The following is a 26,100-nucleotide window of genomic DNA, read 5'->3' on the forward strand; positions in this document are numbered from 1 at the left end:
CGGGCACGCTTGTCAAAATATGACTCATCACTTTCCTGCACTGCTCAGATGTGTATTCATCTTTCATGACAAGTGGCCCCTAAGAGGAGGTTAAACTTCAATTCTTCTATCAAGAGAACAAAGCACATGTCAAGGGTATAATCAACTCTAATTACGCCAGGAAAAGCTCTCTGCTACTGACTGGCGAAAAGAAAGTCCTGTCAGTTTTTACAAGGTTACCTCCGCACTGTAGCCAATGTAATAATAATAACTCAGCCGGTTACTGTTTCAAAACATCTGGAGGAACAGGAAAAAGCAAGACAGACTGTCACTGGGAGCCATGAGGAATCCACAAGGTCATCATTCAGCGGGGTCGGTGCATCTCCAGGCTCGGGGATGGCAGATTTACGGGCGCCTTCAAAGGTTCTCTGTAGCGGGCGTGTGCACGGGAGAGAGGGTCAAGTCCAGGGGAGATGCGCCTGGGACTTGCAGAGGTGGAGCCTTGTGGTTGATCTATTTGTCTGTGAACATGCACGCTTTTTAGGCTTTGGCCTAAAATGATTTGACTTCTTGACTCTCGTGCAGACGCGAGGTGGGAAATGAGAGAATTCATTGACGTTCGGCAGCAGCTTTCTTCTTCTCGTTTTTATTCCGCCCTCGGTTCTCTGCTTTTCCATGACGGAATATCATAAATGTTTAGAGAGTGTTTTTTTTTTTTTTCCTCATTTCACTCTAACATGCAGTGACTTATGATGTTTAATGTTTCTCTTTTGCAGGGGAAGTCTGTGTCATTGACCAACTTCTTCAGGATAGCCCGGAACACCATGACCATGTGCTTTAGCAAGGAACCAGGAGCTGCTGAGGTTGAGGTTAGCATGCTAACGTCTTAGCTTTTAATGAATGTAAACGTCCTTCTCTACAATAGCTCTTAGTGCTTTGACTTCAAATGCAATTGATTGCGATGTTATTGCCATACAACACAACCTTAACGATCAAAAAAACAAAGAGAGCTCCGCCCTCTCCTCTAAAATAACATAACTGAGTTACATGTGATAACCACTTCATGCATTCTTCCGCTCATCAGGTTCTTTCTCTTTTTTTTAATCCCCCTCACAGCAAGAGTACTGGAGGATCGTGGAGCAGCGAGACAGCCACGTGGCAGTGCATTGTGGGAAGGTGGACACCAGTACACATGGCAGCGGTTTCCCGACAGGAAAGTCAGAGCCATTTTCAAAGTAAGCGGCGACACTTGAAACCTTGATAAAACGATAACTCCGAGATCTCTGGAGCTAACCTCATATGATGGTGCCACTGAGCTACTATATCCACAGCTTTTATTTCTTTTGCCTTTCCTCAGACATGGATGGAACCTCACTGTCCTCCCGAATAACTCCGGATCCATACTGAGGCATCTGGGTGCTGTGCCTGGTAAGGATGCCTCTGAACCTGCCAGTAAATAACTACATGCCTTCGTTTTAATGTATTACTTATTAATGCTGTTATTTCTCTTTGTCTCTGTAGGGGTGACCATTCCCTGGCTAAACATTGGCATGGTCTTTTCTACCTCATGCTGGTCTCAAGACCAAAATCGCCTTCCATATATTGATTACTTACACACTGGTGCTGATTGCATTTGGTACGTATGCACGGGACGGACTCCTCCCCATCGCTGGTGTCGATGTCCACACTGAAAACTCACAGGAGTATGTGAAAAGATGAAGTCAAATTAATGTTCATGTCTGTTTGTCCTCCGACAGGTATTCTGTCCCTGCTGAGGAGAAGGCTAAGCTGGACAAGGTGGTCCACACACTGCTTCAAGCCAATGGCACCCCAGGACTAGAAATGTTGGAGAAGAATATCATGGTCAGTGTTGTTGATCACATGCCCGTATCCAAGCAGCGTATCTCTTCTGACTCTCCTCACGCTTCCTCTCTTCGTCTTCCAGATCTCTCCGGAGGTGCTGTGCCGTGAAGGCATCAAGGTTTACCGTACGGTCCAGCGGAGTGGTCAGTTTGTGGTCTGCTTCCCCGGTGCTTTTGTCTCTAAAGTGTGCTGTGGCTACAGCGTGTCAGAGACGGTGCACTTTGCCACGCCACACTGGATGAACCTGGGTTACCAGGCCGCAAAGGTCAGCGAATAACTCGGTGTGGGTGGAGCGCTACAGAGGGCCGTCCATGTTAAATTAATGAAGACGCAACAGTTTGTTTCAGTCCGGCTTTATAATTCCTCCCTGTTCTGGCTGCGGTTAAAGATTAGATTTATGAGTTTATTGAAAATGAAATGACCTCCAATCAGCCAGCATGCTGAACTTTAACAAGTAATTGCATCTTCCTTGGGAGGAGAGGGGGGAGGGCATATTTAGATATTTTTTTACGATCATGAGCCTCTGGAGTCATTACAGCTGTAATATAAAAGAAGCAAATGTTCCTTACTGTCATTAAGGGGCATTATGGTGATGGAAATACATATTCCTTCACTAACACTGCTGCATTCATAGCCATACCAAGACGGCCCTCAAGGGTAATATGACATTCATGCCATGCAGTGTGTTGTGGTGCACTGCCTTAGACATTTTCTTCCTAACATTTGTATTTATGAATGAGAAATATTGATCTGTCTAGACTATTTCATCTTATTCTCGTTGTTTGAACATATCAGTCCAGACCTTATAAACATATCTACATCTGCTGTGTGCGTCAGCCATCGAAAGGTGGACGAAGGTGGTTTATCAAATGAGTAACATCTACAGTCTGTTAATGATATGTTGAATTGATCCGTCTAATGTCTTTATATTTGTTCTAACAGGACCTGAAGTGTCGTTGTATAGCCAAACCCTTCTCCATGGAGAAGCTACTGTATCAGATCGCCACGGCTGAGTCCAAGAGGGACAACGGCCTTCTCCTCACCACCATCTCCGCCCTACTCAAAGACCTCAGGCAGGATGCAGCACCGCACACACGCGCACTAAAGATAAAAATCCACTTTTATTAGTGATCAGAATTGAATCAAACTGATCAAAATGAACGTCGTCCTCTTGTATCTTTAACAGAGTAGCTCCATTTAACACACTTATGCTTTCAAACCTGTATTCACTCAGAGGGCTTCCTGGCTTAATGTGTGTTCTTTGTCGCCAAACAGGAACATAGAGATGAACCAACGTCAGGAACTTTACAACGCAGGTTTGCTCTCCTCTGCCCGCTATGGCACCCACGACGGCGGCCTCGGGCCCGTCGAGGGACGCAAGAAGCCCCGCGGTGGCAAATGGCTGGCACTGGAGTCTTCGGAGAGACGCTGTCAAATCTGTCAGCATCTCTGCTACCTGTCCATGGTGAGAGCACTGGAGGTTAACACGCTTTGGCGTCAGGAAGCTTTATTGTAATTATGGTCTGTTCTATGTGATAAAATAAATCACATTTATTGGGCTACACTACACTACTTTTTTTAGGTCAACATTTTAAAATAATCTAAAATGATAATTTTACTACAATAAAATTTATGCCATAATATTAGTATGTAAATGTCTCTACTGCCAGAGCAGGAGTGGAACATTTAAATGATTCATGATGGTTTCTGCTTTCTCCGTTAATGTGCTCCTCTCCGCGTCTGCCCGCCCGTCTGTGCAGGTGGTTCAGGAGACGGACAACGTGGTCTTCTGTCTGGAGTGTGCCCTGCGCTACGTGGAGAAGCACAAGTCCTGCAGAGGCCTGAAGATGATGTATCGATACGACGAGGTAAGCCGGCTGTGGCTCTGCCGCCGTACGGTTCCCCCTCTGTCCACACGGGGGAGACATCAGCTCAATCTACGAAGCAAATCCTTCACCGAGACCACGTGGGGGGAAAAATAAGTAATAATTGATGAGAACTTGAGCTGGAGAGAGCGTGTTTATTGTGCCAGCTGAAAAGTAATCAAATCTGTTGGTGCAGGCAGCAAACAGACATCTGTTTTTGGTCTTTTCACATTGCAATATACATTTTCCGCAGCTCAAATTGTGCTTCGTGCAACCTGGTCAAGTCTCCTCTTGCATCCTGAGACATATTTCACAAATAATCACAGTCTTTCAGAGCTCTGCTTCAAGTGGTGACTGCAATTTGAACCTTAAATATGTCAATTATGTACTTGGTTTTTGGATATTTTCAAAATCCCAATCAAAATGTACTTTTCTCCGTTTTCCCATCCAGGAGCAAATCGACAGTTTGGTGAATCAGGTGTGCGGTCGGGCCCTGTTAAAGAATGGAGGCAGCGGTGGCGGAGCAGTCATCGTTAGCGGAGGAGTTGGAGGAGTTGGAGGAGGAGGAGGAGGAGAAGGAGGGGACCCGTGCCACGGACTGAGTCCTGCCAAAGCATCGCCGGCCAAGCGAGGCCCCCGGAAACGCGCCACTGTAGAGGTGTCCCTGGCACGCCTGTCCTCCAGCCACATCCCCAAGGCTGCGGCCGTGTCCTGAAGAGGGTGGGGGGCGCCCCGACATCGCCAGCCCGCGTGCTGTCCCCGGGTTCCTCCCCCCCCTCCAACGCCCTTGTCCCTCGCCGGCTCCCTCGTTTGTTCTTTTTACATTAAGCAGGATCACTATCGACCCATCCGCGACCACAACTCTATCACAAATCGTTTCTGAGCTTTGAAAAAAAATCCCCTCACCTCACCTCAGTCCAAAAAAAAAATAAATATTCACCTCTCCTTTAGTATGACAGGCTTGTTTCTCAAAAAGAAAAGCAAGATGTCTTTTTTGCACTAGTGTGAAAGAAGAAATTGTTTTTTATTCTGGATGATATTAGAACCGCCCACCCCTCCCTCTCCCCCCCGCCCCACCTTGAGTCAACATTACAAGCATTAACGTTCGCAGGAAGACTTGACGGGCCCTGTTCCACCCTTTACCTCCACCCACCGTCCCTCCTTAACTGAAATTGGTTACAGGTGTTACCTTTTTCTTGCATCACTCTCTCCTGCCCTCCCTTTGCCCCAGAGACTGAACCCCATCCTTTCTCATCACACGTCACTAAACTGTGAACATGGGACGAATGAAAAGGCGGCCTTTTACCCCCCCCCCCCCCCCTTCCTTCCCTCTTTTGTGAAATGAAAATGACATCAAGTAGTTACCCAAAGTTTCTCTCTGTCCTTGGCTTGAGGAAGAGGAGTTTTTTTTATTGATTTTTATGCGTTCTCGATGCAGTTCCTGCGTCGTTTAGTTTTTTTAAAAAGCGGGGTGGGCGATGCAAGGTAAAAACTTGAAAGACAGACGATGTTGGTTTACTGTTGGTTGGCTACGTTTATTCATTATTTGAATTTTAGCTTTGTTTTTGGCTAGTCTTCTGTATTTTATTATTTTTTATTTTTATTTTTTCGTCATTGTGGATGTTTCTGTTCGTTGGTGGACGTGAGAGGAGCAGAGCTACAGCTGCTTGACCTGTGAAAGGTCACCGCTCACCACACTTCCTGGTAGTTCGGAGGGATCCCTTCCTTGCTAGCGAGTGAAAATGGTGCCCGATACTTAGCAAGGAGATCCATCTTTTATTGGTGCTGTTGGTTATAATTACTGTATAACAACACAATAGTAAAAAATCTGGGGTTTAGCGCCTGCTAGCGGCTAACCGCTAGCCCGCGGTGCGCCCCCACCCCACAGGGCAGAAAGGCTTTCAGGCTTTTCTGGTTCTAGATGTGCAATCGTGTTAACATTCCATTCTTCCAGTCCTCTTGTTTCATCTGTACCAGTAAACATTAATTATTATATTATATTATTATTATTATTGTGTTTCTTTTTTTTTTTTTTTTTTACTTTTGTTGATCTGATGTGTTATCTCAAGTAGAGCCACTAGTCAAAGTGTGTAAAATGTGAAATATCAAAGTTTTTTTCCTGTTATTTTTGCATTTTTTTCCCTTTTCCAGATATATTATGAGTGATTTTTAGAGAGGAAAAAATGTCCAACAAAAACGAACATCATTTTTTCTTGTTTTTTTTTCTTGTACATAATCCTGTAAATTTCTTTAAATACTTGAGCCTTTTCCGAGGGGGTTAAGTAAGAAAGAAAGGACAGAAGGACTAGAGAAGATGTTCCAGAAGAGAGTGCTTGATGAAGAAAAAGCCTTACATTTCCCTTTCTTCATCCATGTGAGTGTGACGCTTACAGGGTTGCTCTGATAAATGTGTATAAAAATTTTAAGTGCTGCTTATATCACTAAGAAAGAAGATATTGAGTAGCCAACGACTGCCCCTCCCAACCTAGTTTTGTTTGTTTAGCTTTACTTTTTTAAAGAAAAGGGAAAAAAAGATATGCTCACAAAAAAAAAAATGGGTTTTTACATTTTCATTACTGAAAATTCAACAAAAATGTAGTAGCTACTCATGTTGCACTGAGCTTGCCAGTGGTGACTGTCAAGGAAAAATCCTATAATCCAGTTTGTGGTTGTTGTCCCTTGCAGAAGACTGAACTGTTTTAGGACTATTTAATGAAACACAGAGTCGGGTGTTTTCAACATTAAAAAAAAAAGTGGTTGTCAAGTTTTTATGGCCTTACAATATATTTTATTCGGATGATTTTTTTTTCTTTTTGTTCGTTCTTCAGTTCTCTTTGTTTCTTCCATTTTCTACAGTATGAACTACTTTGCTCACAGTGGGGTCTCTGGTGACTTAATTTATTAGTGCCGTGTCTCGGCCTTTCCCTCCATTCGGAAAGAGAGTCTCATGTTGGTTATATTGACAGTTTTTTACTTTTGCAGTTTGTACTTCAGGTTTAATAAAAACTTACCGACAATTCACTGTCATTTCTTTCCAACCTGCTTGTGTGTCTCTTTGTGTGCCGGCTTTAGACAGGACTGCGAGGAGAAAGAAGTGATTTTAACTGGGTCACAATTTAAAATTATTATCTGTGGGAGCATTAAAGGGCTCATTTTCTAGCCTCCAGAGCCAAAACAATTGATCTGTTTGGAGTTACAGTTGATTTAAAAAGTAAATATCTGTCAGATTTATTAATGGAATCAACTGTTTGCTACAGACTCCATGGACTGTAACTGTCTTTACAGGGAAATATTTATTGACACGAGGTCTGAAATGTTAACATTTGAAGCTTCCCTGCTATTTTGAAGTGGAGAAATGGTCAATCCTGGCATAAACACACCAAACCTCCATGTGCATGCATTTCTAAACCTACCTTTCTACATACTACTAGAGGTAAAAGATTATGGCGAACTGACCCTTTAATAAAAACTATCTGAAGGTTCTAGGTTATCCAGGTCTTGATATATCTTAATATTTAACACAAAGCGACTTGTTTGTTGAAAATCTTTCATCCAAAAGGCTGTTTCAGTTGTAACCAGCGAGTGGGCTTTTATGACAACACCAAAGTCAAGGCAATGCATTGGGAGACGGTTTCCATGGCAAATGCTGTAAACGGGCCCTGCTATGGCATTGTCAAGTTCTATAATAAGAAGCAGAATGAGGTGTGCTGATTCATTCAATTAACTTCTCACTATATTTGCACACAGTGTGCATGCAGGCAGACCCAATAGCTCTGCATAACTTTAAAGTGCACTGGAATGGGTGTCATGTAACACCAGCCTCCAAAAGGGATTTACTTAGTATAACGCTACTAATGCTTTTCCTTTTTTTTTTTTTTTAGATGAAGACAAATACAAATAGTAAAATATCCTTAATCTGTATTTCAGGACACTCTTACCCACCTGCAGAAACCTCCATTCTCTCACCACCAGCCTTGTTTTTGTTACATATTCAGGCCCGACTGTAAATTGATAGCGAGCGTACAGGGACCGTTAACATGCTCAAACCTTGCATCCTGCTCACATTTCATCCTTTTACTCGCTTCAGAAAAGCTTGGATGAAAATTAAACAACGCTGGGGGAGAAACATTTATTACCAACAAGTCAGAAATAGTAGGCAGGGGAAAAGAAAGGAAGGAGTAATGCTGTCACATTGCACAAAACGTCAACAAGTCCCGAGAAAAGGGTCTGGATGCGGTTAAACCTTCTGAGCATTGTCCGGTGCATAGCACGCAGTCCACAACAGAGATTTGGTCCTCGTTCAAAAGAAGAAGTTCACCCAAATATTACTGGTCAAAGGAATGGCAACGGGTGACTCTCCTATGAGTGTGTGTGTGTGTTTTAAATCATTTCTATCGTTGTACCTGAATGTCACCAGTGTGTCAGCTGTACCATACCGTGTTATAGCGCCCACCACCGGGAGGCTACCAGCTATTACACCACGTTTATCGCTGCCAATGGCACCTAAGGATTTTTAATTTGGTACTTTACATTTTAAGAGTCCAGCTAAAAAGAAAGGGGGGGTCAGTTCCAAAAAGGCTAAGAAACATTTAACTTTATCCCTTCTGCGGCTCATTTATCAAGTGCTCTCTGCTAATTATTTAGCATTCACCCATAGCAGCAGCCCAAGTTTTAAGATATACAAAACTAGTTTCTGAGAGAGATCTGTGGATGTTTCGAAACAATTAGGACACTGTATCCCGGAAGAGAAATAACAAAAAGTTTCAAAGCTCTGAGCACTAAATCAGTATTCCACAATCTTCACTACTTTATGGATAGCAGCGGAAAATCTGGGCAAATAAAGCCAAAACTATCTGTAAGGTTACATGCAGTGGAGATAAGTTAGAAAAACTGGTGTTTTGGGCAACAATATTAAATCTAGAAATTTATTTTTATTTCTGTTAGCTATGGTAAGATTTTAAAGTGAAATCATTCTGACGGAGCTCTCAATTATGGCAGTTAAAATCACCGTCATATGCTCTGTAAAAGCTCCACCCATCTCCAAGACATGTAAAATATATCAGCTGCAGTCGGTTAGCACTGTAAATGCTAAAGCATTAGCATGGAGCATGACAGGAAACTACCCCAAAGTGCCTGAAGAATGATTTTAATGTATACGTCCTCGACAGTCATCTTCCAGTCTCAACATGCACTAACACGAGACAGAATATTAAAGCATCCTCCAAAGTCAAAAATGTCAAGCCATTCGGGGCCATTTATGCTAAAAGGGAACCTGTTTGGCAAAATTCAATTAGAATTGAAAACTCGCATGAGTGGTGTTTTAAGGCAAGTTCATGTGGCAGTTAGTGCAACCTCATCGTGTTTTCTAACATGTGTTTGTATGAAAGGAAGTTAAGCCAATATTGTCGTGTGTCAGAGTTGGATTTGGCAGCTGAGGGGGTTTAAATTCAGTCCGGCTCTGCTCAAACCTTCGGCTTCCTGCTTTCCTCAGAGTCTTTGTTGATCTGGTCTACTTGATCCGGGCTGTCCACCAGTGCTGTGTCGGGGTGTACCTCCTCTTCATCCAGGGTCACTACCACGGGCGGCCTTCTCCGCCTTCCTCCTCCCCCCGATCCTCCCACTCCACCGCCGCCTCCTCCACCTCCTTGCTCGGCCTCCTCCTCCTCCTCGTCTTCGTCCTCCTCCCCGGCCTCTGTGTCCTGGCTGGCCGAGTCGGTGCAGGTGGACGACAGGGAGGAAAGCTTGTGCCGTAGTTCGGCCTGGGTGGGGACTTGGAGGCTGATCTCTGTTGTGAAGGACTCGACATCTGGACCTGAGAGACAATAAAATGACTTTATATTAACTTTATATTAAAAATCCTCAAGGTGATGAAATAATAATGCTCCCGTAGCACCTCCAGCTCTGTAGGAATATATGCCCCTTTCACGTCTGCAACCCAAACAATTCAATTATTTATTATTCTTCATTATTTATGTGCTATCTCAGGGAAAGTGCCGCAAATAAAAGGAGGGCATGCTTTGAGATTTTGGGTTTAACCTGCTTCTAAGGGGCCTAGCTCAGTCACTTAAAAATATAGCAGAGTAATGCAAAAGAATTGCAGAGATTTACTTGCATCAGATGAAGATAAGCTGCCACTCAGATTTAGAAGACTGCTCACTTTCACATGAGGTTTCCAACCAGTCATGCACAGATGCTGTTGGAGAATCTAAATACCGTGCCTGTCAATCTTCTGAGTCACATAGTTCTGCTTCAGTGAGTTTGATATGAATTAAGTGTCTTCCTACCGGCAACAGGCGAGGCAGCGCTGTTGTCCTCTCCCCCAGAGTGCAGAAACACATCCAGGGCCTCGTGGTCCGACATGTCCATCAGATCCATCTGCTCCAGCATGTCCACGTTCACCTCCATGGACGACATGCTGCCTATTGGTTCTGGACAGGACACCGGGAAGTGAGATATTAAACAACACCAAATCATTTATACTGCAGCAGCAAGGGGCTGAGTCCAGGAAGAGAGCTGCTGTTTTCTCTCTCTTTTTTTTTTTCTTTTGCACTCCAAAACAAAAAAGAAAAAGGCTGAAGCAAATGAACACATTCAAGCTGGATGGTGTTTGAAATGAGTAAGCTTGTGTACGGTGCATACAAAGAGCTTTTTGTTTGCCTTACAATCTAAAACAGTGGAGCCACAAATAATGGATTGGCAGGTATCATTATCTGTGGGGACGCTGTTTAAGACAACTTAAAGAAAACAGTGGATAGAGCTAACCTTGCGCTATCCCAACGGCAGGCTACAAAATTAGCTTCCACCACCTGTATAGTTTGCTGTGACTGCAAGGCGGTCAGCCAATCAGCGCTGACTACAGGAAGTCACTACGGCAGCATGAACATACTATTATGTACAAATGAAAGTAAAGAGGTATAATGTGTTACTGGCTGGTGTGTTAATGTTGTAACACAGTACAGAGCCAGAGGTGTCCTTCCAGTCTTAACGCTAAGCTAAGCTAAGCTAAGCTGATGGCTTTGAATGAAGGATTATAAAACATGCTTCATTTACATTGTCCACATTATGTTGGCCCATAAAAGACTAATTTAGTATGTGTTTTACCAGTGGTGGAAGACGATCCTTCACTGAAGTAGCACCACAGCAACGTATAAATACTGAATACTGCATTAATGCTGCATTACTGCACGGAGCTACACTTTTTAGGGCTAATTAGACGATTAATGGGAGAAGAATAAAGAAATAAAACAACGTTCCAACGCACAAATCTGTTATCAGTTTTTCCTATAAGCCTTGATTTTTGACGATGTATTGAGTTATTTGAACATTTATTGAAAACCATGTGGGGTGATCGCTGTTTGGCAACTCAAAGACGTTTAAAAAGGGAGCCCGACCTAATACTCATATTTGTAAGGTGTCAGAAACGAAAAAAGGCTGAAAACCATTGGTTTAATCTTTAGTGTAGAGTGTATTGTTTAAAGCTTGTTTTGTTATCCGTTGTGCATTCATCTTCGAAGTAACAGAAGCTCAGAAATATATGTAGTGGAGTAGAAAGTACAATATTTCCCTCTGGTACGTAGTCGAGATCATAAAATGTGAGCTAGTTTCCACCACTGGTTATTACTGTTTTGAGGGGAATCATCAGGATCCTTAATTGACCAATTTCATCTAATTGAGACATGCGACAAACTAACTTGAATATGAAAACACAGGATCAGTGTATAATAACTGTAACTGTATCTACACACGAGCTAACACACTCCTGGATTCACCACCTTGCAGGGTCGTGAGTGCAACCCCCCCGCCGGTCATTAGTACCATGATGTGCTGCATGCGTCACAAACAGCCAGTCGGTGCATTGAGGGGATGTGGGGTTGGGGTGGTAGCAGAGCTGAGAGCACAAGAGGAAGATGCGACATGATTGGTTGTTACACAGCAGTGAGAGAAGATGCCATTGGCTACCGTACCTCAAGGAAATTAGGAGAGCAGAAGAGGGCGGCACAGGGAGGGAGAGCAGAAGAAAGAGTGAAGAAAGAGAGAAAGAAGGGGAATGTTATTTCCCATGGAGACTGCCCCCGAAGTCTCCCCTGTCCTTTAAATAGTAACAAAAGCATCACACACAGACACACGAGGGACATTTTCAGACGCCTCAACTTCGAAAATGCATCCACAACACGTACACTGAAAATTTAGAAACTGATTCTAAATGTAAGAAGACAAAAAACAAATAAATAAAGTGTATATAAATAAACAAAACACGAAGAAATGTTTTATACAAAACCACACTTGCATGCTCTTTCCCTGTGATGACAGCCGTGGTGCTTTATGTGACACATTTTAGGGGAACTAGAGTCTAAATCTCCCTAATGACTCCTCAGTATGCGGCCCCCTTTTCATGTGCATTTCCATATCTCTCTTGTCAGCTGTGCAATTACCACCACACATTCAGCTATTCAGCCTCGCAAAATAGAGTACGGAGGATGTTGATTCAGTTTAAAACCCCCAAATGGAGCTCCGTTTCTAGCATGTGAACATACAGAAACAAACGTACACACACACACACACACACACACACACACACACACACACACACACACACACACACACACACACACACACACACACACACACACACACACACACACACACACACACACACACACACACACACACACACACACACACACACACACACACACACACACACACACACACACACACACTGTAGTTATGTTGTGAAGTCTTGGTCCAGGAAGCACTGCGTTGAGAACATCATTTCCATGTGACTGCCTCCAACGTGTTCCCTTTTTAGCCCCTCTGTGACCTTGCCTGAAAGGCTTCCCTGCTGGGAAGGAGTGTTTTTGCCCGTAGTGAGATTGTGGAGAGTGCGTCTGTGAGAGAGATTGCTTATGAGACCCTTCAGACTAACTTTTGATGGCTCAGTCGTATATGACATCCTCAACCCATTCTCTCTTTCTCTTGACTCTTTCACTTTATTCTCCAGCTGTGTCTTTGCTCTTCAGCTGCACCGCCCCTGCTGTTTGGATTTACAGCTGCATTAAGGGTATTGAGCAGGAGTGGTGCTGTATTCATTGCTCACACTGTAGCCTAAAATATAGACACAGGAAGTGGTTAACGGTGATATGGTGACAAGAGACCATGAAATTCAGTGTGCAGAGATGATAGGTGAAAAAACTTTGGTAACTCCAAGTGGGTGGGTGCCAAGAGGTGCAAATCTTGACCAAACTGAGGCGGCCTAGGCAGTGTTTGTTTTCAAATAGAGCAGTGACAGAAGGGAAAGCTAGTTGACAGAACTTTGTGTTCTGCTTGTTTCACTCGGAAACATTTGAGTTGTGACATACACAAGGGGGTTACCTCGGTAACCAGAACAAGGAACGTCCACTAGTGTCCAACAGTCGACTACAAAATGATGGGCGACGATCAAATTGCTTTATATGTGGATGGGTTAGGGATAGGGTTTCACAACAATTTAAATGTATACCGATCAGGCATAACATTATGACCACCATCCTAATATTCGGTCTCCCTTGTGCCTCCAAAACAGTTGTAACTCATCAGAGAATGGACATGGGCCTTCTGAGGATGTCTTCTGTGGTGTCTGACAACAGAATGTTGTTAGTGGGGGTCTTTGGGTCCTATGGGTTGAGGGGAGGGGCCTCTGTGGATCATCCCACAGATACTTGATCAGTTTGGGATCAAGTGACTTCGGAGGCCAGGTCAACACCTTGTGCTGTTCTTCATGTTTTCTAAGTTTTTCCTAAACTGTTTGTGTGTGTGCCTGTGTCAGGCTGCATCCTGCTGGGGATGGCTGCTGCCATCAAGGAGTGTCACTGCTATTGGGGTGGGGGTGTCTGGTCTGGTCTAGGTGGGTGGTACATGTCTAAGTTATATCCACACGAATGCCAGAAAAGATGAGGATGTTTACCCCCATCTTTTCGCATGAAAAAGATCATAAGAGTAACCTAACTAGTCTGCACCTCAACAATGGCTTGTTTTAAGGGTTTATTTATTAAAAAAAAAAAAAAAAAAAACTCTCCCTCTTCCTTAAGTCTCTTTCCTTTCTCTCCATCTTTCCCTCCTTCCTCACTCCTCCACAATCTTCTTTAATAAGCCATTTCCAGGGTATTAAGCGTGCGCGAAAGAAGGAGAAAAATCACATAAACACTGGCCAGCAAAGTCCGTAACATTTTCCAGTCCAGGGTGTATATCTCATGCAGACCCTCATTTCAGGACATCCTTTGGGTATTTCATCAGACTTTTATTAGCAATATATGAGGTAAACCAGCAGGATTACAATCCCAGTGGAGGAATACATTTATATGGCATGGAAGCATTTTTCAAAGTAATGACTGTGCTTGTGTGTTAAGCGACAGGCACTTCTTGGAGTGCGCAGCCTCACAACAGAAAGCTATTACGGCTCAATCTTGTGATACGCAGCTGAAGTGTGAAGGCTTCAGCTGATGGTATCAAGTCTTAAATGAATTCATTTGAATGCTAGAAGGCTTTGCATTCACCGCTGCAAGTCACACGCACCACTTCCTAAACCTCAGCGCCTAAACACCATAGACCACGAGAAAACCTAAATGTCAAGTTCCTTGGATATCATCAACTACGGTATCTGACCTCACCTCGCCTCTCAGCAATCTGAAGGTAGCCGGTGGACAGGTACTGCTCCATGTCTTGCTGAAAAGCCTCCTCGAAGAACTTCTGCCTCTCTTTCAGCTTCACCTGGGGTGGTGGGGCACCTCCTTGTTCTGCCCCAGGGACTCTCTGTGCATGCTCTGCATCCAGCTCCACTAGAAACACAAGAGAAGAAAGTTGTTTTGAGATTGTTGAGTGAGTGAGATTGTGTAGAAGATTACCGGCTAAAGCCTATAACGCAGTGTGTCAATAGCAATAAAGTGGAAAAGTGTTGCCAAACTCTGTGTACTGACTCAGTAGCTGGAAAACCAGCAAAATAAATACAGTTTTAATAAGCAAGTTCCACTTGGGCTACCGAAGACTGTGAAGATTGGAAAGATTCTAATTTTAATAAATGTCCATCATCCAGCACAATGACAGTAGGCGGTTAGATAGACCTACAACCAATCAGAGCCATTTTATTGTACACAAATTCAACTCCATGGCGCTCAGATGATGTGTGTGACTGCTGTTACTCTTTGGTCAATCACTGTCTAAGGCTCACCCCAAATGTTTTAATTGGCCGGCAAATCTTTGCTGAAACATGATCAGTCCCACATGGAGTGACCCCAGACCCAAAAGGGAAGTCGAGCCGACTTCTACTATAAAACATGTCTTCAGTTACCAGTTAAAGGGGAACTACGATATGTTTTTTTTACAACTTTGACCTTATTTCTGGCGTAAAATACGTTCATTTACTTACCCATATAACTTTTGTGTAATTTGTAGTCGTTCGGGAGATATTTAGATCTGCGCATATCGATATAATGGGAGTGACTGGGGCACAGAAACGCAGCCTCTAAATAACGCATTTTGCTACTGCTATGGTTTGTCCACAACCTCTGAATCGGAAAAATATTCAGCCATGTTGCAAAAAACTAGCAGCAGCAAGTTACAGGTAAAATATTGGTGAAATGAACGAGTTTCGCTGCAGATAATGCCTTATTTAGAGGCTGCGTTTCGGTGCCCCAGTCACTCCCACTATATGGATATACGCAGATCTAAATATCTCCCGAACGACTACAAATTACACAAAAGTTATATGGGTGAGTAAACGACCGTATTTTACGCCAGAAATAAGGTCCAGGTTGTAAAAAACAGTAGTTCCCCTTTAAAGGTGCCACCGAATACAACAAAACAGAGATCCTCAAGATCTGAATAAAGTCAGAGGCTAATATATCGCATTTTGTGAGTGACATTGTGATGTTGTGTTGATGACTCACACCACAGAGAGGAGAAAGCCAAACTTATCCTTGACAGGTTTAAGTCAGTCCTTACTGAAGCAGAACGATGAAGCGCTTTGTGCTCTGAAGCATTCACATATTCTCTGTAACTCGATACTCTTTCTCCTGCGGGTTGCTCAGGAGGGACCACGCTCACTGAAGTCTCACTCGTGCGGCCCCCTGTGACGCCCACGTGACGCATCTCCCGGCGTCTGTATCCTCAGTGGTACTGTGGCATCAACGGTGAGGTTCAGGGGGAAAATCTATCACCGCTGCCGAGGAGAACAACCGACTGCCATGTTTGTTGAACTTATTCTGATGCATATAAGAGTTTAGATGAAGCGGGGTCTGTCCTATTCCGTATGCCTGGCTTTTTGACTGATCCAGGCAGGAATCCATGTTAGACCGGTTAGATCTGTATGCGAGTATGTACCGTTTATATAATCACATTTTGGGTGCCTGCCTCCTTTTTTGGGAAAGAAGAAAGTCCAAATAAGTTACATCATGTTAGTATTAAGACTTAGGTTTAGGCAAGTGGTAATAACTACTGTTTAACTTTAGTAAGTCTCCAGAAAACAAATGTAAATCAATGTGATGTTCTCTGAAGTGATGGGAACATGACTGTGTGTGTGCGGGGGCGTTGCCACAGCCTGAAGTCTTGGACATCCTGTCTCTTTAGTTCTTCCATCTCCCTCTGATGGGCGACAGCATTATATAAGACCACCCACTAACTACTGTGGCCAGAGCCAGGTCACTACACATAAACCGTCTGATGTGACCCAAATATTTGATCCTGTCCTACATTTAACACAAAAGAAAGAAAGAAAAAACACATTCAATTTAGGGAATTATGGGTTAAATCTGATGTCTTTTAAGTTTATAAAGAATTACTGACATTGCTTTAGCAACACAACCCACCGATGAGTTAATCTGCAGGATTTCGTGTAACCAATGTATTCCTTGAGAGCTGCACAATATACAGTATTCTTATTTAATTCTGCTCAGCCAGTCCTCCCCCTCCCCTCTGTTTGATCAGACCGGGAACTCACACACAGTCCCGATAAAACAGTCTGTGGCTTGAGGCAGATGGACGCACACAAAAACACAAAAAGGAACAATGAGATCCCAGCAGAGCTCTCTCACACACCAACAGCCCTCGGAGACTTGGAAAAGAATAGCTGTCTCTCTCTTTCTCTCTGTGTCATTCCTCACTCAGTCCAATTTATTTCATTTATCTGATGTCTCATCTTTGTCCCATTATTCCTCATCTCCCCCCCCCCCCACGACTCTGTCCTCCCTCTGCTTCTGGCTGGTGTGTAAGTGTGTGTGTGTGTTGATGTCTTGTATAGACTGCTCTATTAGATTAGGGGCCTCGGGGAAGCTTTGTTAAGATTGTCAAGCACTGTCTGGGGCTGGTAGCGAGGATACAGAGGGAGTAAGGGAGAAGGACAGCAATGTGTTTAGTTATAATTAGGGCTTGTGGACAGACGACATTAATGACAGAGCTAGATCCTGTTTTTGCTATCTCTAATCTAATTGTCCATCCATTATAAGCCTGCACTGACTATTTATTTATATCATCTATATACCTGCAGAGGCGATGCACCTATCTCTCTGCCTGTCTGCCTAAACCCGTTAGCCTGCTCCTACATACAATACACCCAGCTTTGAAAGCCACACGATTCTCAAATGGTGCAAACAAAACAACACTTCTTAACCTCAGAAGGACATTAAGCATAGATAGTGATGGGGTTTATGCCAGCATTCTCCTTAAGTACTCACATTCATTTAATTTCCTGTGTTTATCTTTCTTTGCTTCGTTACAACAACCCACTCTCAGTAGAACTATTTCAGCTCTTTCCCCTTTCTTCTCTTGGAGTTTTTTTTTTATTATCATCATATAATAGAAAACAATATCCTGCTACGCACCATACTGTAGCTTCAGGGACTTAATTTTTTAGCTCTCACTCATTTAGCCTGCAGCACTAGGTTAGTGCTGATGAAGTTAGTTTAAGGGTACAACTCATTAAGTCCAAGAAATTTTACCCTTACAAGCTGTGCTGCACATACTCTTATAGAGCGTTACAATCCCGGCTCCATATTTACATGCATTCACATGTAGAGCTGCTCAGTCTCACCGCAACAGCACTGGGATCACATGATTTCTATGTACAATGGCGCGCTCACAAAGACGTACACATACTGGGATGATTCATAGGAGCCGAGCCAATCGCATTATGTTAGTCATGAACTTATTTAATTATAAAGACAAAAGGTTTTTTATGTGGCCCGCGCTGAAGAGGTTATACTATCAAAAGTGAACCAGCTCTGAGCAGGAGTGAAAGTAACACAAGTCTATAGCAATACAATTTATGATACAACGCATGAACTGAAAGGTCTGCTTTATACCTGCGTTTGTACTTGCCGTGTTACGTGGCTGGTCTGTTCCCACAATCATCATGCCAGAGAAGCTAAAAAAAAGTGATCCTGTCCAGTCACAGAGTGTTTACTTTGCTTGTATGCTTTTAGCAGGCAAATGGAATACACCATGTACTCACAATGTATTGAGCTCTCTTCTTCACCTCTCCAGGGCGTGATGCAAAAAACAAAAATAAAAACGCTATAAAAAAAATAAAGCAGTCCTGTTCTTCCTGTTTAGCACGAGACTGTTAACTTCATGTGTGTTGTCTGCGATAGGGTCGGCTCTAAAAATGCAGGAAGCTGAACCCACAGGAAAGGGGCTGGTATGTCAGGGTATGTGTGATAGCATGCATCTGTGCGTGGGTTTTTTCTGTGTGGGTAATCATGCACATGAACGTGCATTTAGCACCATTTGCCTGCTTATGAACTCTGCTACTTACTCTCATAAACATACACTCCGCATTTTAGTCACTTAATGTTTAAATGTTTGTTTCTGTGAATGTTCTTTTATGTGGAGTGTAATGTAAATTCATATATGGAAGGGCAGAGACCAAAACGTCACTAGCTTGGCCTTTTATTGACAGAACTAGAGTGAGAAGGAGCTATGAACTATCTGCAGGTGAGAGGTAAAGAGGAAAGGTGCCATTAGGGATGATTCAAGGATTCAAATGGAGTTTTAGATTTGACTAAATTGAGCCATTTGCTGACATTCACAGAGCAAAATGCAAATCTTTGTGTTAAGTGTTGGTGATGCAAACTTGGCCACCGTCACCTCTTTTGTGTGGCCAGTGCTAAATTCGGCTCACATTTCAAGGACATGTGAGACTCCTTTTCAAAAGGGGGCTTTTGAAGCCGTGAACTCAATTAGTGCGCTTTCAGAATTTTGTTTTCCAAGTCTCTTTATGCGTAAAGAATATTTATTTAGAGCACTAACAGGATCCATTTATGTGACTGTGACAGCAACGAGGAGTAACGCTGACAGACCCCTTTTAAGTGGAAATATGGCTTTTTATAAGTCGTCAGCAGCAAATTCAAGTCTCTGCTGAGCCGCTCATTTCTACTTTGGAGTGCACTCCACATATTAGGTGCTGCCATAGGCCGTGCCAGCGGATACGGGGGCCAAGTTTGAAGCCAAGATGGACAAATGGATGGATAAAAAGATGAAAGGGTCTGCGGACTTTCTGCCAGCCACATGCCTGGGACCAAAGCCACTGTTTGTGTGCATGCAATGTCCTCTGAGGCTTGTATATGTATTTACATATGTGGGAAAGAAAGAGAGAGCTGCGCGCAGAAAAACAGAGACAGAGGGTCAGAGTGGCAGGATATGTGGAGGGGAATGTTTTCACTCTTGTGCTCAATCCTTTCTTGGACAAAGAGATGAGAGGAGAACGGGGACAGGGCCGCGGGGCATGACCTTGAAGTCGATGCTGGAGATGCTACAAAATTCAAAACCCTCTGAAATGCAGAACACCTTTGTGATGTCAAGGTCTGTGTTGCCCTTAAGAAAAACAAACCTTCTCTGTGACACTTCAGATATAAAATAAACTGCATTAGATTATTATTTTTTCTCCTATTTTCTCCTTATGGTGTGGCATTTTTCAAGCATGGATGAAAGTAACATCCATTCCCCATGAGCTCAGATTATCTTATGTTTTTTTTCTGTTTTGATTAACACTCAAACAATCCATCTACAATCTCATTATAGCGGTTTCATACACTTTACATCACACAGACTCACTAAACAGATCAAACATTCAATATCTGATGTGACCCCCGCCTCCCCCTTCCATCCGTCACTTTAAATTAGCTGTCTGCTCTCAGACGGATTTGTTTCTGTTTGCTTATAAAAGGCCTAATATTTCATTCTGCTATAGCAACACCCCGCCTCACGACCAAGAGGCAGGGTTGACAGTAGAGACAGCCACTGCTTCTTCTTCTTCTTCTTCTCCTCCTTCTTCTTAAGCCCTGCTCACTCAGCCGTGGTATTTTTAGATTCTGTCCGCCTCGCTATATATCTCTCGAGTGCTCAGGTTTCCGCTAAAGGCAGCCCCCGTGCTGCAAGTAACACACACATAATCACTTCACTCTCTCTCTCTCCAGCACATTCACACGCCCGTCAAAATGCATTACTAAAGGACAAATAAGCATATGAATGAGCCCACTTGTGCATAGTTATAATAGAAAAACTCTCAGCTCGCATGCACATAAATCCTCTAGCTGCTTATCGGTATTCCCAACTATTATGTAATGACTTGAATGGCTGCTGACAGTCACAGTTACTTTCTTTGATAAGCTACAGTGACTTTCTCATCTTCAAACAGATCACTGTCATATTCTGCCTCACTAACACACGCACCACATAAAGCGTCCATTTACCACGCCGGCCAACCCCAACCAATCCTGTCAGTCTGCTGTCACTCTGCTTGTTAAAAGTCAGAAGTGGCACCTCCGTGAGGTTTCTGTCCCGTGTTTGCAGGCTGCAATACATCAGCTGCCGGGGTCACGGTCTCGCTCTACCACAATCGATCAGGAACTGAAACAGTGTGTTTGTATTGCTTGCATCAAGGTGTTAGGTGCCTTGCACTCGGCCAACACACGTTTTGAATCTGATTTTAAGCCTCCCTACAGCCTTCAATCAATCCAGTGTTATTACAACTATAAAATGATTTTCAGAAAACTCTTGCCTTGGGGATCAGAGATTTAAACTGCAACTACAACTCATACACTTTCTCTATTCACTTAAACAGGTGGACTTCAAATTCATATATAATAGGTTTCAGAAAATGTTTTATGTTTTGACAAAATGTTCCACATTAGCTGCAGTGTTTACTTTGTTCCAAATTACATGGAAATAAGAAGCTGGTCTTGTATGAGTGATATAAAATGGGTGAATATGGCTGTTAGGTGGGTGGCCCGTCTTATTATCACTGAGGGAAAACAATTCAGAGTAGTATATGACACAACGTTTATCAGGGGCGTATTTACATGTGCATATCACACTGCTGCGCTTGAAAGAGCAGCAACGACGACACAGCAGAGAAGGCGCTGCCGAGGGGGATGCACTGCACACTACATACAGTGTGGGTGTCGAATAGAGTTCAGCACGCAGTTTTCAGGCTTTTCTCGACCTTGGAACAAGATAGGGCAATTGATTTCTTTAGTTTTATTAACATATTTTCCAATTTTACCATTTTTATCTGTGTACACGCAAAACATGACTTTGAATAAAAATTAGTGCACTAGAAATATAGAAATATTATTAGCTTATTTAATGGTATACTTGGATCTTGGGTGTAGATGCTTTATAAAACTAACTTGTCAGCAGTGAATCATGGCAAAAGAAACCAAACCCACAAAATCAAACCCATGTAATAGCTTATTACGCCATCTGCATTGCAAGAGTCTACTTTTCCCTTCCCAATAATAATAATAATAATAAAAAAAAAAACACTCTCTGTAACAGACATTGCAAACATTTACACTGAATTTGTTTTCACTAATGTGGCAATGTAGTTATGTGCAAATGCAATCGTCGCTTTATTTGCCAAGCAGCTGGCAAACAAGAAACTAGTTTTCACTGGTTTGTAATCAAACGAGTGTTTGCAATGATGTGGCAGCCACAGTCAATGATGTTTGTCTGATGAGGGGCGCCACTGTAAGTAAATGAACACAATAACGGAGGAGCGTGTTGAGTTGCAGAGTTTACTACATTATTGAGTCATATAATGTCCAGGACGGTTGGTTATGTTAGAAATGGTGAGTGGAATAGTGCCTTTTTGTTACGCTTCAACCTGTTTTTGAGACTGAAGTTGTGTTTTGAAGATAAAGATGTGGGCACTTGTTAGTATCCATCATCTACACTGAGTGAGAGAAAACATTAAACTAAACTACAAATGTAACCAGGCAACTGCACCCCAACATGTAAGGCAAAGCTCTGTAGGAGGGCCTCTTGCCTCCTGCTTAGTCATTTCCCAGTCTGAGCGCCACCAGAGGATAGAACAGTTTTCATTACAAATCATGACTTGGACCTTACAGCTTCAGAAACCATACGTAAGATGTAAGAGTCAATTACACAGCTCTGATTAATTCCTTTTGACCGATTCCACACATCAAGCCAGTGCGGGAAAACAATATGCTGCCATTACGATTTACCTGGTAGGCTGTCTGTCAGTTAGTCACACGGGAGGAACAGGAGGATAGAGAACACACACATTTCTAAGACAGGCTGAAATGCGTGCACAGAACACACACATGCACATTAATAGCCGAGAGTGAATGGGTCACGACTTGGCCAAGCAGCAAATCAGGGGTGTCAGCTACTGTAGCAGCCTGACCATTCACAGCGGAAGGCTGCACACTGCAATTAGGAATGCACCACTTACAGTACATGTGAGAGGGGCTGAAGGTCACATTTATAACTGTGAGCCTAACCTTGCAGAGTGTGTTCGTGCTGGGTTCTTCGAAAAATGGGCCGTCTTTGATTTTAGTTACAGCTTTATGTGATTATATTGTGTTTTATGATTAAAATCCATCCTTCTGAAAAGTCCAGTCTGTTCTGATTGGTCAGCTTCAAAAGCCCATACATGCTTGAGCTATTAGTATACACTCCCTAGTGCAGAATAAGTCATCAACAGACTCTTTAGGAACACATAACAAATTAATGCGTCACCAATGTTACTGATGTATAGTGACAGTATAGATAATACAGAAGACATGTGATGTAAAAACATTTAAATATCAAATATGATTTAATGGAGAGTGTGGAAACAAGAAAACAAATCACTGAAACTAGTTATGAGTTGCCAATTCAAGCAAGTAGTCGTTCTCGATTATGTGAGACAATTATTTATTACAGAACCAATAAAACATTTGTGGCTGTCTACATTTCCTCAGAGCCTCTCCTCGGCTCTGATGTTGCTGATGCTTGGGAATGCTGAGAAATCTGTGCCAATTTTACAGCGAATGCGCTGCAGCGGATTTAACAACACCCTCGTTCTGTGTCGTCTAAAGAGCTTAAAGTCAGATGTGATACACACCAAGGTGCCGAATAGAGTATTTCTGCTCTAAAGTAACCAAAGAACTCATCTGACCCAATATGTATGTAATATACCACTATATTATCTGGTATCTGGTATATTTACTGTATAAATATGCTAAACTCAGTCAGCTGCATAACAATGCACACAAATTACAATGGTCTTTTACATAATCAGAGATATGCAACCTCGTGGAGTGATATTCTACCACCTTTCTGTGTACGAAACTGTCTTGCTGCTCTGGGATGTTTAGCTACAACTCCTTGTTTGCTTTGTTCTGTGAATGTGAAGTGAACGAGTTCAAAATCTAAATGTTGTGGGTAAAAGATCCTTAAGCAGCAGCGATGCACACTAGTAAATGTACACTTTGGATGGAATGTGAATATATATATATATTTTTTATTATTTTCCTTGCCACTCCAAGCTGACATTTACAAAACATTTCCATTGCTACAAGGCATCTGGCCTTTGTGAAATGTGTATATTCAATACTACACGTGTATGTGAGCGTGCACTCACACAGCAGACAAGCTCGTAGAGACAAATTTAAACCAGCGGGAGCCGGATGGTTAGAAAGGTCAGCTGTGGAGGAGACAAAGGCTATGAAACATACAGTACAGTATACAGCGTATGCATTTAAAGACTTGATAAATGTACATTATTAACGCTACCATAAAATATTATATAAATACCAAGCATTAAAGCCCAGTTAGAATTCAGGTTGCATAGGTTAAAGTTTAAATGTTAAAGTAATGAATGAATGGTTAAAGATATGCAATATGTTCAATTACGGCCAAATGTCTCTGTTCTTGTTGACTTTAAGTTAACTTACTTGTGACCTTCCGTTACATACAACATAATATATCCAATGTGGTTCTGAGGCCTTGAAATGGTCTTGATAAGCAGTGACAGTGAAAGGCAATAAGAGGGAGCGAGTAGGTCTTATCTGACAGCACCTGACAGTGTGTTGTCAAACAGCGTCCACGTTCCAAGGAGAAGGAAGGGAGGTCTACATCTTCTGATAGGCCTCCCTGCGCTTCACAAGCCTGTCAGACTGCCCACATTAAACAGTCTGTTCAGAAACAACTTTCTTGTTTGCCAGCAAAATGTATCGCTGTGCATGTACCAGCCTCTTCGTGCTCACTCGCGCAGGTACAGTTGACTGTATTTTTGTCATTCTACAAGGATGCCACACATACACACTTATACTCAGAACACGGTGCACACACAGAACTAATGCATGGGTGATAAATGATGTTACCTAATATGAGGAAACTGAATTCTTGAACTAATGGAAATTTTGCAGTTCTAGCGTTGCTTCATTTGCCATTCAAAATGCAGCCAATCCTTTCAAATAGGGATTAACTGTGTCTTAATGAATAATAAAAACTACATTTCCAGGGTTTCCCATATAATGTTAATACTATGGCGGCCCGCAAGGTCTCATCACAAAACGGAAACATTTTTGCTCTGTACTCAATTTAACCTGACGGGGAAAACGGCATGGACAACGTATGGGACTCACGTAGCATGTAAAGCTATTTCTGTCGTTCACTAATAAAAATCAATGTAACAGCAACCGTTTAAAACCCGATGTTGGGAGGAAGAGTTAGAGTTGGACATATTGGATGTTGACTGGAGATGGGCAGTGGGACAAATACACTCTTCTTCTGTGAGTGTTAGACCCGGATTGATGCAGTTTAAGGTGTTACACGGGACAAAGGGGGCTGATCCAACTAGCCCTAGATGTAAACATATGTCACATGTTCTGGTCTTGTCCCAGGCTGAAAGGGCTCTAGAGAAGATATAGAGCCCGGTCCTCTGACAGCCATATTTGTTGTGGCACCAGGGGAAGCACAACTAACAATTGCTCAAAGAAAAGCAATAGCATTCTCTTCACTGTTGGCCAGGAGATTGATCTTATTTAACTGGATAAAGGCAACATCTCATAAACGATGGGTAGAGGAGGTGATGGCACACCTTAAATTAGAGTAGCTTAGATTTACTTTGCAGGGCAACACTAAGAGATACTCTATGGTCTGGCAGCCTTTTATTTCTTATTTTGAACATAACTTTTCATCTGCTCCAACATAATTGGCAGCTTCTGACGCCCCTCAACCCCCTCACCCAAGAGTGTCTGGACCACATGGGTGGTGGATATGTCTGATGTCTGGTATTAGTATGATCTGTCTTGTTACTGTTTCAAAATCAATAAAAACACTTTGATTATTAAAACCCGATGTTTTATGCCTTTTTTCAACCATGGAGATTAAAAAATATTTTAAGAGAGTTGGTCAAAACCTGGAGGAACTGACTCCAGATGTAAACGTGTACTAGCTTCACTTTATAAACGGCAGCGAGTACAGTTAAATGCGCTAATACTTTATTTAATCTTACACTAAATTTGTCCAAAGAAAGCCACGTCTCAAGAGCTTATGTTTAGCATTGATGCACAGGCTGCTGCTAATTGTCGCTAAATCATTAAATTACCGTAATGACGCTAATAGTGGATTTAGCTTATATTGGATTTAGCGTCATTACGGTAATTTAAGGATGGACAGAAAAAAAAAAAACCCTAATGATCTTATTCTACGTGCAGACATTTCATGTACTGTATGAATTGTTTTTAATAGGAAAAAAAAAAAAAGAATAAAATAAAATGCCAGGGTCTCGCGAAATCTTGTGGGAAGCACTGATTTCCTATACTCTTCCCTGTCCTCAGAGACAAATATGAGAGAAATAGACTTGGTCTGACAAATAAATCCACAAACACCCAAAGAGCTTTAAGCAACTTACAAAGAGAGAACAAACTATTGCAGAGTTAAATATGCCATGTCGGACTGCTGGAAACAGATTTAAGAAACGACCCTGCTCCCTAGGAGACAATTAAAAATGTTTACACCACAGACTCCCAATAGAGCTGGTGAAGAGGAGGAGAGGAAGAAAAGCTGAGAATAAGACACATTTTCTAACAGGTTAATTGCTTCCCCTTGGAGGGAGCTTTATCACACCGAT

The 26,100-nt window shown here is 42.6% G+C and overlaps 2 protein-coding genes across 2 annotated transcripts in view; one reads left to right on the forward strand and one right to left on the reverse strand.

The window, feature by feature from the left end:
- The window catches only part of jarid2b (jumonji and AT-rich interaction domain containing 2b), a 98,681-nt gene extending 91,957 nt beyond the window's left edge, over nt 1–6,724 (forward strand). The window contains exons 9-18 of the mRNA XM_084562835.1: nt 756–848; nt 1,096–1,214; nt 1,337–1,407; nt 1,501–1,615; nt 1,737–1,842; nt 1,925–2,107; nt 2,785–2,915; nt 3,118–3,307; nt 3,603–3,710; nt 4,159–6,724. Of these exons, the coding sequence (XP_084418961.1) occupies nt 756–848; nt 1,096–1,214; nt 1,337–1,407; nt 1,501–1,615; nt 1,737–1,842; nt 1,925–2,107; nt 2,785–2,915; nt 3,118–3,307; nt 3,603–3,710; nt 4,159–4,422 (1,380 nt within the window). The 3' untranslated portion in view covers nt 4,423–6,724. The remainder of the gene's footprint in view (nt 1–755; nt 849–1,095; nt 1,215–1,336; nt 1,408–1,500; nt 1,616–1,736; nt 1,843–1,924; nt 2,108–2,784; nt 2,916–3,117; nt 3,308–3,602; nt 3,711–4,158) is intronic.
- Nucleotides 6,725–7,666: 942 nt separating this feature from the next.
- dtnbp1b (dystrobrevin binding protein 1b) overlaps nt 7,667–26,100 on the reverse strand; it is a gene marked incomplete at its 5' end in the record, with an annotated part of 51,636 nt that continues 33,202 nt past the window's right edge. The window contains 3 exons of the mRNA XM_084562622.1: nt 7,667–9,519; nt 9,992–10,135; nt 14,354–14,521. Of these exons, the coding sequence (XP_084418748.1) occupies nt 9,170–9,519; nt 9,992–10,135; nt 14,354–14,521 (662 nt within the window). The 3' untranslated portion in view covers nt 7,667–9,169. The remainder of the gene's footprint in view (nt 9,520–9,991; nt 10,136–14,353; nt 14,522–26,100) is intronic.

Source organism: Chelon labrosus (assembly GCF_963514085.1).
Source record: "Chelon labrosus genome assembly, chromosome: 16".
Taxonomy (NCBI): domain Eukaryota; kingdom Metazoa; phylum Chordata; class Actinopteri; order Mugiliformes; family Mugilidae; genus Chelon; species Chelon labrosus.